This window comes from Epargyreus clarus, unplaced genomic scaffold, assembly GCF_041222505.1.
Source record: "Epargyreus clarus isolate Ecla_fem2 unplaced genomic scaffold, WU_Ecla_fem_2.2 ptg000023l, whole genome shotgun sequence".
Lineage (NCBI taxonomy): Eukaryota > Metazoa > Arthropoda > Insecta > Lepidoptera > Hesperiidae > Epargyreus > Epargyreus clarus.
This window is the reverse complement of record NW_027332230.1, coordinates 9,023,324-9,043,106: the sequence shown is the minus strand read 5'-3', so window position 1 is coordinate 9,043,106 and position 19,783 is coordinate 9,023,324. Positions and strand designations below refer to the sequence as shown.

The following is a 19,783-nucleotide window of genomic DNA, read 5'->3' as shown; positions in this document are numbered from 1 at the left end:
GACCTGTATTTGACGCATTACCATCGAAAAAGAATAAAAAAACATCATGCTCATAGTTCCTGTTCTAGGACACTTTTGTGTTATGTTTTAAATAGAAGATATGACCTACATTTTATTGTGTCCCAATATTTTGTATATCTAAGTAAAATTAAATTGCTGAAGTTATAAAAAAAACCATTATGAAAATAGATGAAGGAAGAACCTGTTAGCTGCTGCCAGCTGCCTGTGTAGCTTTATTTACTTCGACAGTTACCATACCATACCATTATGGATACCACCCAAATATAATGAGAAAGGGATATGTAAGAAATAAATAAAACTGTGTAACTTTTTTAAATTTATTTAATAAAAACGATAACTTATGACGATTATTGTCAAGTAATATGGCAATAGGCTGTCTTAACATGAAGTTTGACTTAAATATGCATGTTACATAGCAAAAGCGCCAAAGCAAAGTTAGATCTAGCACAGCTTATTGCTGTTAGATATAATAGTAAAATGACAATTTATGTACAAAAATCTTTGGTGTATAAAAATATGTATATCAACTTCAGATCTTCAAGACAAGATCTGGTCGGTCGAAACGATTGCATATAAGCAATCTTATCCGCGTTTACAGGATAGTTTTTTTTACCTTACAAACACAAAGTGAAAACGTAAGGTGTAATCACAATGCCATTATTATTTTTTTTCTATACCGACTTTTTTTGTAGATTTATTTTTATTTTTATAAAGAAATTTACGTTCTTACAAGTCTATAACATAACTATTAAGTCTATGCAACTTACGCTACAATATTTTATGACGAATTTATAAACTAAGGGCCCAGACACATTCATCACAGTTTGTACATTATGAAAGGAATGTAACCTTAATTTATATTTTCTTATCATAAAATATTTGGGCTTATTTCATAACATTTATTATAACATACTTTTAGTCTCATCAAGAAGTATCAACCACTATTAAATCCAGTTTAATGAATGGTATGATCAATAGACTGGTAGCGACACGCAGTAGATTAAATTCCTTCCATGCTACCGTTCACACTAAACTTATGTTCTCTATAAAGTCCAGCTTCATAGTTCATCTAAGCCATGGTCAATGTGCCTGCGCCCAAACCAAATCCAACACCCTTAGGACCGAAGTTCCTGCCGTAACAACCGCGGCAATAAATCTCACCATTAGGTCCGTCGTTTAGATTGGTGGAATCCTGTAACAAATTATATTTATTATTGATTTTATCATTATTTATTAGTAAAATTAAATTACAGGATTGTTTACAGTACAGTACAGTACAGTAGAAGTGAGAAATCTGCCATAGACCAGGCCTATTCCAAATTGTTCCTGTACCCTTTCCAGAAGTTAAAGCAAATACAGCACTTGCAAGGGGTAAACCCGGGTCTTTTCACACAAAATCAATACCAGTAACAAAAAAAATCAATTAATAAAATTATTGATATGAGTTCTGGTTGATTCACTTTTAAGATAATATCAGTTTATGTGTCCTATTTCATCAATACAATATTGATTTAAAGAAGTTATATTGGATGAATATTTTATATACTTTTGCTTCAAATTAATTTTATTCTACGCCCAATCAAATTGTCCAGCGTATAAAAACGTCAAAGTCAAAAGAAATTGTCAGTGTCAATTAAATCATTTCAAGAAATTGAAGAATTTTAAGATTTATTTTATTGGAGGAATCGCCTTAATATAAGTGAATAAAACCACTAAAATGGTGTTTCTTAAGATATCGTCTTTGTTACTATTTACAATAATTGCTGTCCATGACGTAAAGACAGATTTTTCTACAGAAGATTGTGGTTCACTTGGATTTATAAAAGCAAATTTGTTATGTTCTTCCTGTGATCAATTGAAAGATTTTAGTTTAGAGCCACTGATAGAACATTGTAAGGAATGTTGTCATAATGACGAATCGGCTCCAAAGGAGAAGAAATACGCGCGAGCCATACTCGAGGTGTGCACATGTAAATTCCCGGCGTATCCACAAATACAGGCGTTCGTGAAAAGTGACAGGCCCGCTAAGTTCCCGAACCTCCAAATTAAGTATGTTCGTGGATTAGACCCTATAATCAAGCTTCTCGACAAGGACGGCATTATTAAGGATATTGTCGCTATTGAAAAGTGGAACACTGATTCAGTGGAAGAGTTTTTAAATACACATCTCGAAAAGGAGGAAGATGAAGATCGTAGTTATTTAAAGACTAATCAAATTTAGTAATAAATATCTAACCTTAGTAATAAATATTAAATGCAATTGTATTTGTGGTTATTATTTACTTCTTTGATCACTATAATATGACCATACATTTAGATTGCCATAATTGGCATATTTCGTTTTTCATTTGCTTTTAACTATTAGGTATGAGTAGTCCAATGTATATTTTTGAGCTAAATTAATAATTGACTAAACTAAAGTGTGTAACATCAGATTACCAGTTTAAAATAATAAGTAATGGTCTATAAGTAATATATTAAATACTTACAAGAGATCTGTGGCAGTCCGCACATGAGAAGCACCTTCGGTGCCATGTGCCATTCTTGGAGTGCATCTGTTCTGCAGCGTAGACTGGGAAACCACAACGGGGACAGCCCTGGCCTTTGGCCGCCTTCTGCCCCGTGAAAGGTAACTGTTCTGTGCTGTAGAAATAAAAAAAGTTTGTAACAACTCAATAAATTATACTTGTAACAACCCTACTCTTAACATCATTTTTTAATGTCTCAAATTAAATACATCATCACTATGGTTGAGTAAAACACTAATATTTTAAAAGAAAATTTTGAAGAGTTCAAAATTTAGATGGATAGTCCATTTACTCAAAATACTAAGTATTACTAAAATAGTAGTAGTGAGTAGATGAGTGATCTTACATCACATATTTCATATTTCCACTCTATTTAAAATTTTAAAGTATAATAAACTTGAGCCAAAGGTATTGAACAAATAGGTAAATTGTAATATAGGTACCTAATGATATATCTTAGTATGAGATGTGTTTAGTCCATAGCCTACCACAAAATGTCAAACTTCTTGGTTGTCATTACTTTGAAATAACATTTTTTAAACATTTTTTCTATTTTTTTTTATATTTAACCTAACAATAAGGCAGACGGACTACCTGGTGGAAAGCAATCACCGTCGCCTATGAACATTTGCAACACCAGGGAAGTCGCCAATGCATCGCCGGCTTTGAAGGAGAGCTCTTTTGCACCTTTTATCAGTAGTAGCCATATTTTAGTAATAAAACTTACTATGTGACAGTGGGTTCAGCGTCTGTTGATACAAGAGTGGGAGCGTGGCCAAATCCGAATCCTTTGGGTCCAAAAAGTTTTGCGTAGCACGCACGGCAGTGGATTTCCTTGTCGGGGCCGTCGCACGCCAGCATCGAGTCCAGAGGACGATGGCATTCCGCGCAGTTGAAGCATTTCTTGTGCCACATCTGGAAAGAAAGGCGTCTTGTTCATTTTGCTCAAAAACAAGTGCAAATAAACGATATATTTCCGGGAAAAGTCTTCACTTCATACGACATTATTTTCTTTTTAGAGGGGTCTAACTAAAGCAGTTTACAGAGACGTTGCCACTCATTAACACAAAATCACAGTTTTAATGTGACTATATAGTAGGAGTAATTACTTTTTAACATAGTAGGCAAGTGACTGCTAAGCCATATTGACAATGCCAGGATTTTGCATAGGTCGAACTGAATAGGAGCATAGAAATAATTAATTTTGTAAAATAACTAATCGTGACGTAGATATTAATTTGAAAGTATTACTTACGGTTCCCTTAGCCAGTTGTTGTTCTGCCGCGAAGACCATACCGCCGCACCGAGGGCATCCTTGTCCCTTGGGCGCCTTGATCGCGGTAGTATCGGGGTTGTAATAAGGACGGCTGGCGGAGATCTCCTCCTCACTAAAAATAATAATTCAATTGTAAAATAATGACGCTAAACCTTATAGGTACCTACTGTTATTAATATTTAGACTTCAAAATGATTTTTTAACTTGCGAAGTAGGTAAGTACGAACTAAACGTAACAGTTCCAGTCAAAACTGTGTAGTAATTTCTCATTCGGATGATATAATACTACTTATAACGCAAAAGATCTTTAAAACTCGTTAACCTTTACTAAGTACATAAACTAACAATATTTTTATATACTTACGTTAAGCCATCAGTTTGAAGGAATCCAGAGCCGCAAGCAAAACCGTAACCGTGAGGTCCCCACTTCTTGCCGTAGCACGTCTTACAGTAGACTTCAGAGTCGGGCCCGTCGCAAGCAATGATGGAGTCCAAGGTCTTGGTGCAGTCACGGCACTTGAAGCACTTGCGATGCCATTCGCGGCCCTTCGCCAGCACTTGCTCAGCAGCGAACACGACGCCACCGCAGCGCGGGCAACCCTTGCCTGGGGGAGCCTTGATAGCCGCAGTGTCAATCACCGTTGTCTTAGGTGCCTGTTCACTGGATATTAAAAAGTGTTTTTAGTAAAATAATTCTTTAAGGTAAATATTAACTTGTAACATAAATTTGTCTTAACAAACCATGCTGGATCACAACCAGTGTTAATTTAAAGAAGTAAATGTTTTTTGCTGTAGGTATCTAATTCACAACGGAATGCATGCATAATGTACGTGTATATTTCATTCGTAAATTAATAGATTCCATTAGAATTGCTGTGACTAGTGTAACAGGTAGGTATTACATAAAAGACGTGACCTATTTTTACATAAAAAAAAGAAATATGAACGGAATCTGCATCAGATTAAATATGTTGTAAGCTCGCTTGCGTGGCTAGTCCCGCCTTATAAAATTAGTTCGTTGGAGAGCAGAGAGTACGTTCTATTTTCAAGTTGGCACCTTGCCACCTCTTGTTTGTATTATAAGCTGTTTTTATGAAAGTGACTATGTGATGGAAATAACCTAAACCTGTCGTGTAATTTGAGAAGTTTTGGTTCATATTTAAAACCTCTCGATACTCGCAAAAAGGATATATTATAATTTAAAGGAAGTCTACTTTTGTTAGAATGTTACGAAATCTTTAAACAGTTAGTAGGTATATCTAAAGCTAAATTAGGATTATTTATCAAAACACGTTTGCTAAGCCTCTATAAGCAAATATTTTGTTAAAAGGTGCAATTAGTATTGTGTATACATGGGGCCGATAGTTTTGTAGACTGTTTCAGGGTATCGGTAACACATATTTATTTACCTTTGTCTCTCTACGTCCTTTATATCACACATAAGACCCAAGGATGACATTCCCCCGTGTCCGACACCCCTAGGCCCAAATTTTTGTGCGTAGCATCCTACAGCGAAAGCAAATAAGCGTTATTATAATTCATCTGAAGAGCGCACAGCACCATATTTTTTAAATCTTTAAAAATCATGTTATAGCTCTATGCTAGTCATAAAATGATGTGCCCTCGCCAAATGAGTAAATCATCAACCGATTCCCAAATTTTGTCTTACCCATTGGCGTAAGGGTCGCTCTGCAATACACCGGCTCCCTTTCCATAACCATAGCCCTTAGGCCCAAACTTCTTCCCATAACATACTACAGAGAAAAACATAAAATTAAAATCATGCGGCAAAATGTATGTTAACAATATATATTTGATCGCAACTACAGTTAGAAATAGGTAAATTTAATAATTTGACTCAATTAGAACTGTTGTCGTTATAAGCAGTAGTTTTCAAACGATATAAACAAACCTTTGCAGTAAATATCTTTGTCAGAGCCCTCGCAACAGTTCGTAGAGTCCAGCCGCTTTTGGCATTCACCGCACTTGAAGCACTCCCTGTGCCATGCCTGGACATATAGTAACAGAGGTGAAGGGGTCATGCGAGGATCTACAGGTACACGCAGTTATCACAATGACAAATCATGACCGTTATCAATTATCCCGACGCACAGACGGCATTCGTTCAAATAAATCAACAATTAAATACCTCGACAATATATCTCATTATCTGGTCCATCACAATGTATCATTGAATCAAGAGTTTTGTTGCAATTTAAACATTTGAAGCATCGTCTGTGATAACCCTACGATATAAAAACTTTATTACGTTTCTGTACTAAGGAAAAGAGTAAGATTTACATTTTAAATAGGTACCTAATTAACGGTTCTTTTAAAATAATTTGGGGGTTAAGAATTTATCAAAACACAAATTTAATTAACATTATATGCAAAATTAAGTTTTGAACCTGAACAGTATAAATGTAATAAATAATATAAATGTGAATGTTACCCGTCCACGAGCCAGCATCTGTTCAGCAGCATACACATAGCCGCCACAACGGGGACAACCCTCGCCCGGTGGTGCTTTAGCAATCACACGTGGCTCCAGGCAGGCTCCATTGGTTCGTACACCTCTGTACAAAGGAATTATATCAGTTACCGCTTATCACCAAAACCGACTGGTCGAGCAATGACAACGACAGAAGGAAGGTTAAAAGGCTGTTGGATGCCGGAGCACTCCGGTCATCCCTAGTAGGTTCTAAATTGCCCACACGGATGTTGGTGAAGCAGTTGATGCCGGCGGCGCACCTCCGCCGTAATGGGAGAAGGTAAGGGCTCCCGGCCGCCCGCTCCGCACCGGCCCGTGTAATAGCCTACACAGACTACACATATCGACATAGAGGGCGCTTTCCTTATCCCATCACATTTATATTAGATCCGATTAAAGCTAGATCAAGCGTTAGCAGGGGATTAGAGTAGGTCAGTGGTAGCCTTGAAAGTTACGAAATAAAAGAAGAATAGTGCATAGACTGAGCATGCCTTAAAGGTGCGTTTGGAGCGTTGAGAAGCCGTGCTATGGCTTTACAAATATGGTGTCTCACCGTTGCTCCGCTGTCTTAGGGTCGCCGGTCAAGGAGAAGAGGATAGAATAGGTAGGAACGCGCCCGAGCCGGCGGGGGCCTGCGCGGCGGCCGCCGGAGGCCCGCGCCGGCGTCGACCGCGCTCCGACTCATAAACACAAGTCAAATTTGGTGGTCGACTCTTTTAATACATGTTTTTTATAAATAATAAATATACCGATAAACAAAATAAATTAAGCGATAGCGAATAAATAATCCTAACTAAAGTAGATTAAAGTACGGTATGGTATTTCGAGGCGCCGCTGGTTGGCCGAGATGTGCATCGGCGACCCGCCCTGCTGGTTGGCTGCTGACGCTCAATTCCTGTTGCGACATAAACGGAGACTGGTCATGCACGTGTCAGGCGGCGCATAATGTACAGGCGATTGCGCGCTTACTACTTTTTATGAGTTTATGTACACGCGGTTAATTTGTTACGTACGGGCCCGGAGGCCGATCGTCGATGCGACCTTAGATAAGGAAAGACCCTCAGTGGCGCGGGCGGCGGGAGTGTGATAACATTGTTACTTACGCGTCCTCCTTCAAGTGGTCACCGGTGTCCATGGACAGACATCCAGCGCCACCACCAAAGCCGTATCCTTTGGGTCCGAATTTGCGTGCGTGACATACTTTGCAGTACAGTTCACCTTCGTGTTCTGAGCAGTTGGTGGAGTCCAGCAATTTCTGGCAAAGACCTATGGACAAGAAAAATGCTCGTTGAATGATGTTAAATTTTACAAATATATTATCTTTATCTACATATCCGGTACCTACATAATAGATCATTTACAATAACTAAACTTTAAGATAAATATACAGAGTGGGTGCATTTATTCTTAAGTTAAAGTTTTATTATCTTGTCCGTACAACATAACTATTAAAGTGTTTATCAGTTTACTATGTTTATATATTTCTTCCCTATAGTTTATTTCAACCTGATCAGGTTTCAGATCTCTACATGACTCTATTTCAATTATATTGAAAACATACAATTTATGTTTCAACTTCTGTAAATCATAATGGATCTACCAAGTAATGGGTAACTTTTTGGTGGGTAAAGTACGTGGTGGGTAATTTATTTTTATTAAAAGTTAAGCCGATGTTCCCGGCGAACATTTCACATGGGTTGGGCAATAAGCCGTTCCTGTTTCTGCTAATCCTCATTGGAACAGCGCGATAAAGTGCTGTTGCTCTAGATATCCCAACTATGGGGAGATACCCATAATTATATAAAGAGGATTACAGAGTATGAAAGATAATGTAATTGAAGAAATGCGTAAAAATATTTTGCATTTCTTAAAATTATAACTAAAATGGTAACTCAAGATATGTATCATTACTTTTCAATAATTGTTAGGACTTACAAGTTACACAAGTAATAACATAAACCTAAACAGAAAAAGAGTTGACTGTACTTTAAATTACACGTGTTTGTAATAACAATATTATTTAAAAAGGCGGTAACGATAATATGAATTATTAAGGAATAATTTTGTTTTTATATGAAAATTTCATTTAAATACGTGCAAATAAAGTTAATATGTACTCGTTACACTTCCAGTTTACTCAAGTGTAAACATTTGAGCAAAACAACCGTGTTGTTGGAGTTGTAGAGTTTCCACATAATAAAAAAACTTCTGTAGTTTCATTTTGTACTCGTATTATATTTTATATATTTTTTACAATTTCTTACTTTTTAAAGTAGTAGTGCTAAGTCCCTGTTTTTCTTATTGTTGAAAGGTAAGATATTGTTATTTTATTTGACTTCTGTAAAATTTTAATTATTATTTTTTATATATGATCGTATAGAGTTCTTCCATTTTTATGTCAATGTAATGTTTTGTACCTATTCGAAATATTTTAGTGCATTCTAAAGTCAATGTTAAAATTTACTGTATTCAACCTCTTGTTTTTAATTATCATCCTACTATAGACAAATTGTAAAAAAACACCACGGCAAAAACATGTAAGTACAAGAGTATGGTAGGTAAATTTGGGTTTCCCATAGACTTAGCATTTTTCGGTGTTTCCATATATTAAAATTATTTTTTTTGTTTTATCGTCAATTGTCTGCCTATACTAATTGTGTAATCCAGTTTTGGCTTAATTTACAACATACTGTTAATATTGTGAAAATATTATATGTATCGCTGTTGGATTACCTCTAAAATGCCATTAAATGACTGTAGTTGTTTGTTTTTTGTTTTTTTTTTTTTTGTTTTAAATATTCAAAAATAAATAAAATAATCTTACCGCACTTGAAGCACATCTTGTGCCATTTGAGTCCACCGGCGACGCGCTCTTCCGCCGCGTATACGGACTTGCCGCATTTCGGACACTTCGGGTTATCTGCAGGTTTGAAAGGCATTGTGCTCTCTTTAACTTATCCTGAAAAAGAAAACATAACGTCATGCAATGTGCAAGTACTCCGCTACTTCCTACGAATAGAAGGCGCTATCGGCACCGTCCGCCCAATGTTCATTTACTTTTCTCTGGATGTGGATTTACAGTTTTTGAAACTCAAATTAATTCAGACACCGGCCAACAATCAATGCATCAGATATTCATAGAATTAAAGCATCAACAAACGTTTTGCATAATGTCACTTTTACGTAACAGGCACAGTTTCGCACTAGATAATAATTTTATTAAAACTGTTGCAAAAATTGTGCTAATAAATGCTTTGTTTGTTGGCCGAAATCCAAAACGCCTGCACCACATCCATTGCATCCAACTGACACTTTATTGCTCAACAAGCACATGTACCGGAGGATATGTTAGCTATGCGGGCTCCCTTCGAATGGTACAAGCGATTCGCGTAAAGAACGTGTGGAACATAGGGCGGGCGGCGCGTGGGTGTCGCTCCGGCGCTCCTAATTTGGGCCGTCCAGGTAAAGTTACGCCACTGGAACAGCACTGCATCGCTATTAATAGACCGCATTAGGAAGAATCCGAGAAATCACTCGCGATTTCGTTATGTTATGTTATATGATTTGATATCACTTTCACCAGGACACGGACCTGTTCGTCGAGTCGCTACGAGAGTCGATCTCCCGTACGCGTATACAGCAGGGCGGTGGTGCCGAGACTGATGCGCGGAGGTCGAATGATGCGCGAGGGCAGCGCGCCATCGAAGTCTATGCGCGAGTTGCACACGGCCCCAGTGGAGGGGCGAGCGTGCCACCGCCCTCGCTGCCGCCTTTGCTGCCACCCTCAGACCCCATCGGCTTCTACCCACCAGACTCTACATTGTGTAGAGGAGTTCCCTAACTACCTCATGCTAACTGCCCTTGTTTACAAAGTACCTAACATTTACATTGACTAGGAACCGGCAACATGAAATGTAAACAAACAAAATTTATGTTCACTTTCATTTTATGTTTTATTTCTTGTAGTCGTGACATTATTGATAGGTACATAATAACTTTTTAATATTCGAATACTGCTAACGGTTCAAAAGTATTAAATATTTTAGTGATGTTTGGCTTACTATTAATTTTAGATATGGACCTAAGCTTATCTTAGTTAATAGTTACATGTTTACTAGGCAATATGTTGATTTCTTTGAGAATGTGTTATTCCCTCTTCTAAAAAAATATCAGTGGACTCGTGGACTTGGAAGATTTCACGGATGTTTAGTGAGTAATATTTTATAACGATTACTGCTTTAGATAGTAAAATAAAAATCATTAAGGACATATTAACCTCATCTGAATAAAAAAATAAAAACCTTATTGCAAAAAAGTCCTTAAAATATTCATGACTTCCCTAGTATGTACCTAATAAAATAACTTTCCCATTTTGAGTAAATCTTCACAATAAAATCGCATGTTTCGTTAAAATCAATTATCACTAAGCGAAATTATAAGTAGGTGCTTATACCTAAATCGAAATCGATCCAAAGATCAATGCTCTATGTGACAATTTGATTTATTGATGCAACTACTCCACGTGTAATTAGATTCCATCTCATTTACTACCGATGTTGTGTTATTATAACATAAGTAATACATTAAATACATAAAGTTCTATCATGGTTATGTTGTGTAGAAGTAAGATAGGATAATTATGTGGACTTAATGTTTTGTAATTTTGACTAAAGTACATTAATAACTACTAGTACTAGTACTAGTAATAGTACTAGTACTACGGACTAATGCTGTAATTGACTCTAGAGAGGACTGATTCTGCCTAACTGCATTGCTATCCCGAATAACATGGTGATGCTCATTTTTTACACAGAATTATTTTACCATTCAACTCACTCATTTTTGTCCCACCACAAGGTATTGTATTAATTTATGTGTCTTAAAATCGTGTGTTAAATACCTACTGTTAAATGTTCGAGTGTTGTATGTACGGAGTAGTCACTTAAAGGAGACGCAACAACTTAGTCCTCAGGAGCAATAGGACTTCATTTAGGATTTATCCTATTTAGAGTTGTTATATATGACTATCGGTAGCAATGGTCACTTATAATTAGGTGGACTGCAAACTCGTTAAGTCCATTTACTGCTTCTATATTGTAAAAAAGTTTCGAAATATTTAAAATATGTATTATACAATCGTAGATGTAAAATACTTATTTACTTTAAGTAGATACATAATAAACGTATTGTAACAAAACAAATGCAATTATTTCAAATGTGATGTTGTACAAACCATAAAACTGTGCAGATAATAAAATAACGGCAGCAATAACGAATATACACAGGTAGTCTAAATTTACGCGCACATGAAATTAGTTTACCCATTTCAAAGCTCCAGGAAAAGCTTGTAGTTAGGCCAGTTAATTAATTCTGTTTATTCGTAATACAGTTCAAATTGTTAGAAATATATAGTTACTAGCTGAACTGGCAAACGTTGTGTTGCCATATAAATAAGAAAACGTTAAGGGTGAACAACCCTTATCACTAAAGAGTATGAAAAATAGATAGTAGCCGTTTCTCAGAGCTATTGAATAAGCATTTAAAATTTGGTGAAAATCGGTAAAGCCTTTTCGGAGGAGTACGGTAACTAATATTGTGACAGGAGAATTTTATATATAGTTATAAATAAATGTATATTACTTATATCCTTCAGGTGTCAAATTAATTTTAATTTTTAAGCGCTGACCTTAAAATAGGATAAACAAACACATAAATAAACTTTGTAAATACACATTTCTCAATATTATTGCGGTCTCATTTACAGTTTTGTGTTGTTTATGAAATAAGAAGGCTCGTAATTACGAAACATGATGATATAATTAATTTTTATTCATCCGGAGTAAATAATAATAAACTCTTAAGAGTTAGATTATTTGTAAAATTTGAAATTTTATTTAATTTCTATACTAGTTTACCTTGCTGTTTTACTCAAAATAAAATATTTATTGATTGTTAAGCTTTTCCAGTGAATATACCTATACCCTGCGATTTTTTAAATTATCTTTGGTATAATTAATAACAAATTATACAAATACCAATACCATACCATTCATAATAAGTACCAACGAAGTATATTATAAGCCGTGGATTTTTCTATTTACTTTTGCTTAACTTATTTCCAGGTTTATATTTTTACCTTATCCTATGGACCTGTATCTAGTGTTTAAGGTGTATCTAATTAAAAGGCTGAAAGAATAATATTTTTCGGTAAATTTGTGTTGTATGTCTCTAACTCTCTACATGTGATTTTAAAATCAATAGTGTCTCTCATTAACCATATGGATATTATTTAGTAACTTCACCATTATATAGTATAGTAAAATTTCTAATTTGGTATATGGAATGCATTAAAAATCAGCTTATATTGTAAATAATATGCCGCAGATTGCTGACAACTCTTGATGCATGCAATAAATTATCCCATAAATCAATAACTCATACGAACATGAGTCACATTCCCGAATTAGTAACATTGAACAAAAATACTTCGAGAACACACATTTGACTCACAATATTGGCAAGTAAAGTGAATCCATGTGTGTGAATAGACAATGAGCAAGATATTAGACGAGTGTTGGAGACAAAACATCATCATAACCGTTGCTATTATGGCATAAGGGCGTGCACTCATCGCGGTAAAAATAAACAACAAAATATACTCTTTATTACGTACACAATTAGTCCAGAAGCGTGTCACATCATAGCAGCACGCTTTGCCAACTTCTGCACACCTGCCTATCTATTAATATTTTTCATAAAAATAACTTGCCTGCTTATAGTGAATTAAATGTTTAGTTCATTAAATATTATAGTTTAAAAGTTAGCTGTCTTTATTATCGATCATAGATAAGTATAGATTACCGCTTTGTAATTGAAGGAAGCCATTAAGTGACCTAAACAGCTGACAATTCTGTCAGCCGTTTAATCGATGTCATGGTGTAATTTACGCGGCATAATACCGACATGCGCTGTTAAGACACGAAATCGAAGAAAAAGTTCGAAGAAATATCGTTTCATTCGTAAATGATCTAAAAACTACATTTTTTTAATTTTTTTCAAACACGAAAATAATTGACAATGACAATTGTCAAAAGGTTACATTTTCTTGTTAGGAGCGAGTAATCTTTACTAATCTATGCTATCGATTAAAAATGTAACTGCAACAAAGAAGACAAAAATTGAATGTTGGTTATACTGGAATTCTTATTTTAAAAATCATGTACCTATCATATGTTCTATAAAATAATTAAACATTCGACCTTTCTGGTTAACCCAGTTTTGATACGAGGGTTATGCGCCAAATATGGTATCCATACAGTCTTGAATTCCCTTGTATGGCCACGCAGTACGTGAGGAAGACCTTATACGTCTACGAGGCTTTGTATCAGCACAGACATATGTTGTAAATTCTTTTTACACATATGTTGTATGTCGATTCTTCAAATGTGGATCTTTCAAATATAAAGGAAGTTGAAAGGACGTGGACTTCAAATAATTTGCAATGATTATAATAGATTTTAAAATAAGTCCAATAAAGCCAGAAGGAAGTATAAATCTGCCATTATTATTAAATCATTTTTTTTTTATTTTAAACTTTATTAGTCAGAATGATATTAAAGGTTGTTTTATTGCTAAAATTATTCTCTATCTTTATACAAAAAACATTCTCATTAACTCTACTTGAGTACTTATTATGTTATGGATATACATTACTTATTGATGTACCACCTATTACGTTACTTGATGTAAGCGTTAAAAAATCTATACCAATTTCTAATGTCTATTAAATTCCTATTGCTTTATATCTGTTAGGTAACAAATCTGGAAAATCTGAATCTGAAGAAAATCTTGTAGCTCTTTAGATAAAGCGCTACCAGATTTTCTTTATTAGGTTGTATTTTGGATAAATTAGTAATCCATTTCATCCAGTTCACCCGAGGCTTAGTGTCGAAGGTTTATTACAGCTATAGTATGTACTCGTACTTACCTTTTTTTTTCATTACGAGGGGGAACCTTCAAAGGAACCTGACGACATGGGAGCGACGCCGGATTATGTGGGATTTGTGTATGTATCTATATATGTACTTACCTACTAATACAACTACACATAAATTGATCTTCTATCAAAATTAAGTGCATATTTTATTTAAACGAGTTTAGGAATTCCTAATTATACGCCAAAGCCCACCTACCCACCATGTGGTCTTTGTGTGTATCATAAATAACTAAAGTGGTCGTTACTAGACCGTCCACCTAGTCAAAGCTGATGAGTAATCCATCCATCAGCATATTCATGACACTATATATTTAATAATGTCGGGCGAGGGTAATTAGCGATGACATTTTTACTACTAACTACATTTTCTCGCAGACTATAATTTTTTCTTTGTTGGTTGCCAGCATACTTCCAGAAGATAATGTCAGTCAGCGTTTGGTAAATGTTTGGACTGAGGTAACAAAAAGTCATTGGTTATGTATTCGGGTAGGTTTTTTATTTATATTTGAGCGAACTATAAAGTACTCGTGCTCCCTGTGGTTAGTAGTCAACGTCGCCTATGGACATTTGCGACACCAGAGGTTTTAGCCAATGTATCGCCTTTGAAGGAGAGCTCTTTTTGCACCTTTTTTTAAGAGCCCCATGTTATCCGGGAATACCTCCAGAGGAATTTCATTCCACATCTTACACGTTCGTTGCAAGAACGTCCATTACATTCATGGAACTAAACGCTTTCATGGAATTATCAGTACATCGGAAATCCTTTTGAAAGGTACCGGAATTCATGTTTTGTCGGAAATCCTTTTGAAAGGTACCGGAATTTATGTTTTGTCGGAAATCCTTTTGAAAGGTACCGGAATTTATGTTTTGATTGAATTGATTGATTGAATACGTAACAAAATTCTCTTAGCCCAACTAGTACACTCATTATACTAGGATTTACCCTTCTTCAGTGCCATGGTCGCTTACAAAGAAGAATACACAAAGTTAAGTATACTGGTTCGAATCGGCGGCACCATCGTCACATATTTCGTCACACCGTATTTCTGCCTCATAGCAACAGTGTTAAACGCTGCTGTGTTCTGGTTTGAAGGGTGTGGCAAGGGAGACATTCTTTTCCGTGGCGTTCCAACTTAATCCTTAGGAGTAGCGACGCATCTGTGGACGACCTAAGGTAGGAATATCTAATCCTATCTGGGGTTGTTTACAGATGTCCATGCCACTACCACTACCACTTACCATCAGGTGGGCAGCATGCTCGTCTACTACTCCTTTATTATAAAGAAAAAACTTCTGTCTGGCCCAAGACCAAAGCCGGAACGCACTGCTTACGCGGGTCGATAAAATAAGAAAATGCTGATTATTATTCAATTATTCTCCATTCTCTAACTATCCCCTGCTGGACATGGGTACGGATAAGAAAGTTCTATTAAGCATACCGTAGATCCTGATACCTTAGAGGATAATACATGTTTTTCCGTTATCTAACTAATAAGTATAAATTTAGAGAGTCCATAGTTCATGGCCCTTAGAATACGAATTTCATTTATTTATTTTATTTAAACAAAAACTCAAATTCTAGATGATACCAAAGAGCCGAAGGTTTGACAAATGAAATTAACAACAAGAGCTTTACTTGTAGAGAAATGTGTCTATTCTATTCCATAACTATGGTAGAACTTTTATTTTATTGCCGTAGGTATTTACATTGGTGTTTTTTGATCTAAGTGCTAAGACGTCACGATGATTTGCTATTAATATGGAGTAACAGCAAAATATGTTCACTAACATCATACTTCAGTCATATTAAACACATGACTAACGACAAGTAATTACATTTATTTTACATTTAATGCTTAATTTTAAGTATGTAATCATCACTTTCTGTCACTGTCAGAGGACGCCACCTTAATTATAAGTTTAAGTTAGCGTAGAACTACTCATTAGTCTTAAATTAGGCTAGATTGTTATTAATATAGAGTACCTTATTACTTGGTACTTTATGTAAAAAAAACTTCCTTCAAAATTAAGCTCGTTTTGAGAAAAGTTAAGAAAAGTCGTTTCCAACTTCTAAGGTAATTTAAAAAATAATTATCTTTCCTTTTTACGACACTGACTTTAAGAGTTTTATGATTAATACATACATACCTCGATAACAACATTGTACCTACTGCAATGAGTTACATTTGATCATTGAGTGCATCTCTATTTTTGTATTATATTTTATTACAGATGACATAAATTTGAAATGGTCTTCGAAAAATGTCTAACGTGAAATCTGCGCTGGCAAGTATTCAACGTGTCCATATTTCGTGTCCCTTGTGCATAGTATTATCAATTGCATTACCTTAACAAATTATATACGCTGAAAGCTACACAAGGTAGAATTAGAAGTTTCCGTAAATAATAATTTAATGTACGTAATGCTATTTAACAAAATATTATTAAGAAATTCTATTCGTCATTAATCTAGGTTGTCGTTCTAGAATCGCTTAATATTTGCCAAGAAAATCTAAAATTTTCCGAAACGATCCCGTGATATAATTATTGATTACGTGGTCTACCGGGAGAAGAATGTTATGGATTCGGGATTAAATAACATTCAGGTGTTTACGGCTCAGCTCGCAGGTGTGGTAGATCTCTCCATGAAGAGCCGCGTAGGTGGAAGCTAAAATAATATGGGAACCCTCACACAAGCCGCGGTTACTCAGCGCACACTAGAACCGCGTCGGTCGTGGCATTACTCATGTTGCCACCGTGGGCAGTGCTCCTCCCACGCTATACAAAATTTTTAAACATTACTTTTAGAATCGGATTATTTTATCGGGACTCTCCCTATACTTCGACTAAATTAGATAGGAAACATATCGTGTGGTGCTGAATAACGAGATTTGTTCTAACATGATACTAAGCAAGAACAAGTTTTTTAATTAATCTTCTTTCTTCACGCTTTATTTATTAAATAGCAACATTATTTACATTTTTCATATATATGTCACACAAGCGAGGTTTCTTCCCTATCCGTATCAATAGGTTTTATATTAATGTAGAGCATCTGACGATGAAGCTGTTTGGTCGTAATTGGATATTCACTCTAAAATCCGTAAAAGTACTTCGGGTACTTTAAGAAAACTTCATTTCAAAATGCATAGATACGTAAAACAGTGAAGCATTATACTTGTAACATTCCTTTATAAGCTCTGTATTTGTGTATATTTCGATCTGAAACGAAGGCGTCTACATAAAGTAAACACAATATTGATGATGATGAGATTGATGTGTGTTACAGGCGTGATAAAATACGTAGCTAATGAACACATTCATGGCAGACTAGAGGATATTACTGACAAGTTGCAAGAAGATAGATTCGACACGTGTTTCCACATTCCTGCAACGGCACGCAGACTTGGGCGTGCGAAAAGACGGGCCCCAGATTTTGTGGAATACACTCTATCTCTCGTTTAGAGCGAATTGGAGGGATATCGAAAATTTGATGATGATGATGTGAAAATGATGATGATGATAGATATACTTAAGTAAGACAACACAATGTACATGTCTCTGGAAGAAGATGGTGATAGTGCGACATGCACCGGAATGAGATAAGAGCAGTTTTAAATCTTCATTGAGGTATGACAAAGCATTTACAAGATATATAATCAGCTAAAGTATAATATGCTTACAAATAAAAAATAATACATGACATTTTTTTTTGTTTCAGTTAATAAATAAACAAATGTTAATTAAATTTAATAAGTACATTTAGGTATGTATAAAGTATTTAAAATGTTTATATGAAAAGCATTCTCTGTCAAACAAACTCAACATAAATCTTAATTTTTAAAAACTTCTCATATTTGGCACCTCTAACTCTGGTTCTAAGTTCTAAGTAAGTGGTTCTCAAAATCTTTCGTGCTCATTATCATGTTGAGTTAGCTCCTAAATCATAATATTTTATACTGAAGCCTGGGAACAATTTTATACACCAATATATTTGATCGCTTTGTTTTTGTGTTTCATATATTATGCATGTATGCAATATGTATTTAAGTTGTGGTCATTTCTGCTTCTCATATCTTTCTCTGCATACTAGATAGAAACTGCACTGACAACATAAATCAATTTATAAATCATTGTTGCATGCATTTACAATAGTTACAATAGTTGTTCGTTTTTTTTTTCTTTTTTTTTTTTTAATTCCAACTTAGATGTGAAATTACTAATTTGATATTTTCTCTTTTAATTTGTTTTTTATTATTCTATGTTATATTATAACCTAACCTACACTTCGTTGTTAAGCTATAATACGATGAGTGTTGTATATACCTGTAATGGCGAATCACACTGAACCAAACATATTGTAATATTAATATTAAGGAATGTCTAGTGATAAGTCGATGGTGTATCTAAATCAATAAATAAATAAATAAATAAATAAAAGGTTGTCTGGTAGAAATGACCAACAGTATGATACTGACATTTTAATTGCAGTATGTTGTTGTTGTTTTTCAAAACAACTACCTCGAAAGAACAAACATACAAATAAATATATAAATGACGAAACAAAGTGTCTACTACAGCAAAGGAAAAAATTATATAAGGAAAAGAGAACGAATGAAGTAAAACTCGAATTAACAAGAATAAGCAAAAAAATTAATAGAAATCTTATGCAACAGAAAAGGACAATACGACAGAATACCTTCGTAAAATTCATAAGTAAAACGGGAGGTCTACGTAAAGCCTACAAAGAGTTAAGTGATAAATCAGAATGGACAGGAAATCTGAAGAATAAACAGGGAATTACACTAACAAAACGTCCTGATATCATAAATGAAGCCACACAATTCTACAAAGAACTCTACACTAGTATAGATAAAACATACTCTCCCCTTTGCATAAAACCGAAAATAAAACCGAACGAGACTAATGGGGAAAATGCAGACCAAGAGATACCAACGATTCTTACTTCAGAGATCGAGTACGCTATCAAATGCCAAAAAAATGACAAGACTCCAGGGAGCGACAATATTACAAACGAAACCCTTAAAACTCTATCCACTGCACTCTTGAAACCTCTGCAAGCTTTGTTCAATAATATCCTTAGAACGGAAACCACACCAGACCAATGGTCAAACTCCACCATCATTCTACTGTTCAAAAAGGGAGATAGAAGCAATCTAAGCAACTACAGGCCTATTAGTCTCTTGTCCAACGTATACAAAATTTTTTCAAAGATTATATTGAACAGAATAACGAGGACTCTAGATGAACAACAACCGCGCGAACAAGCAGGCTTCCGGAAAAGATACTCGACTATAGACCACATTCAAACTGTCACACAAGTAATAGAGAAAACAAAAGAGTATGGAAAGACGATATATATCTGTTTCGTAGACTACAAAAAGGCATTCGATTCTATACACTTCGAAGCCATATGGACAGCACTCATACAACAAGGCGTGAACCAAAAA

General features: G+C 35.1%; 2 protein-coding genes across 8 annotated transcripts; one reads left to right on the top strand and one right to left on the bottom strand.

Annotated features, from left to right (window-relative positions):
- Positions 1–324: 324 nt before the first annotated feature.
- Positions 325–10,062, bottom strand: LOC140751545 (muscle LIM protein 1). 7 transcript variants are annotated; one of them, XM_073085454.1, is made up of 12 exons: positions 9,909–10,061; positions 9,141–9,275; positions 7,420–7,582; positions 6,278–6,401; positions 5,738–5,834; positions 5,495–5,579; positions 5,235–5,303; positions 4,190–4,486; positions 3,805–3,937; positions 3,277–3,464; positions 2,511–2,664; positions 325–1,213 (listed from the first exon to the last, which is right to left on the bottom strand). In XM_073085454.1, exons 2-12 carry the CDS (start codon positions 9,253–9,255, stop codon positions 1,091–1,093), a joined length of 1,548 nt encoding a protein of 515 aa, XP_072941555.1. In that variant the 5' UTR covers positions 9,256–9,275; positions 9,909–10,061; the 3' UTR covers positions 325–1,090. The 7 variants fall into 7 exon arrangements, with proteins under 7 accessions (XP_072941555.1, XP_072941550.1, XP_072941549.1 ...); XM_073085449.1 differs by lacking the exons at positions 5,495–5,579; positions 5,738–5,834 and adding an exon at positions 5,975–6,071 and having other exon boundaries at positions 5,235–5,331; positions 9,909–10,062; XM_073085448.1 differs by lacking the exon at positions 5,495–5,579 and having other exon boundaries at positions 5,235–5,331; positions 9,909–10,062.
- On the top strand, positions 1,636–2,286 carry LOC140751546 (selenoprotein F). The gene has a single exon (XM_073085455.1). The coding sequence runs from the start codon at positions 1,739–1,741 to the stop codon at positions 2,240–2,242; it is 504 nt and encodes a 167-aa protein (XP_072941556.1). The 5' UTR covers positions 1,636–1,738; the 3' UTR covers positions 2,243–2,286.
- Positions 10,063–19,783: the final 9,721 nt, after the last annotated feature.

Bases quoted from the DNA above. Each gene is read 5' to 3' on its own strand.
- LOC140751546 (XM_073085455.1), top strand. From the start codon at position 1,739: ATGGTGTTTCTTAAGATATCGTCTTTGTTACTATTTACAATAATTGCT.
- LOC140751545 (XM_073085454.1), bottom strand. From the start codon at position 9,255: ATGCCTTTCAAACCTGCAGATAACCCGAAGTGTCCGAAATGCGGCAAG. The intron at 4,487-5,234 runs GTAAATAAATAT...TTTAATATCCAG, and splicing joins AAGGACGTAGAGAGACAAAG to TGAACAGGCACCTAAGACAA. The intron at 2,665-3,276 runs GTAAGTTTTATT...TTATTTCTACAG, and splicing joins GCTGAACCCACTGTCACATA to CACAGAACAGTTACCTTTCA.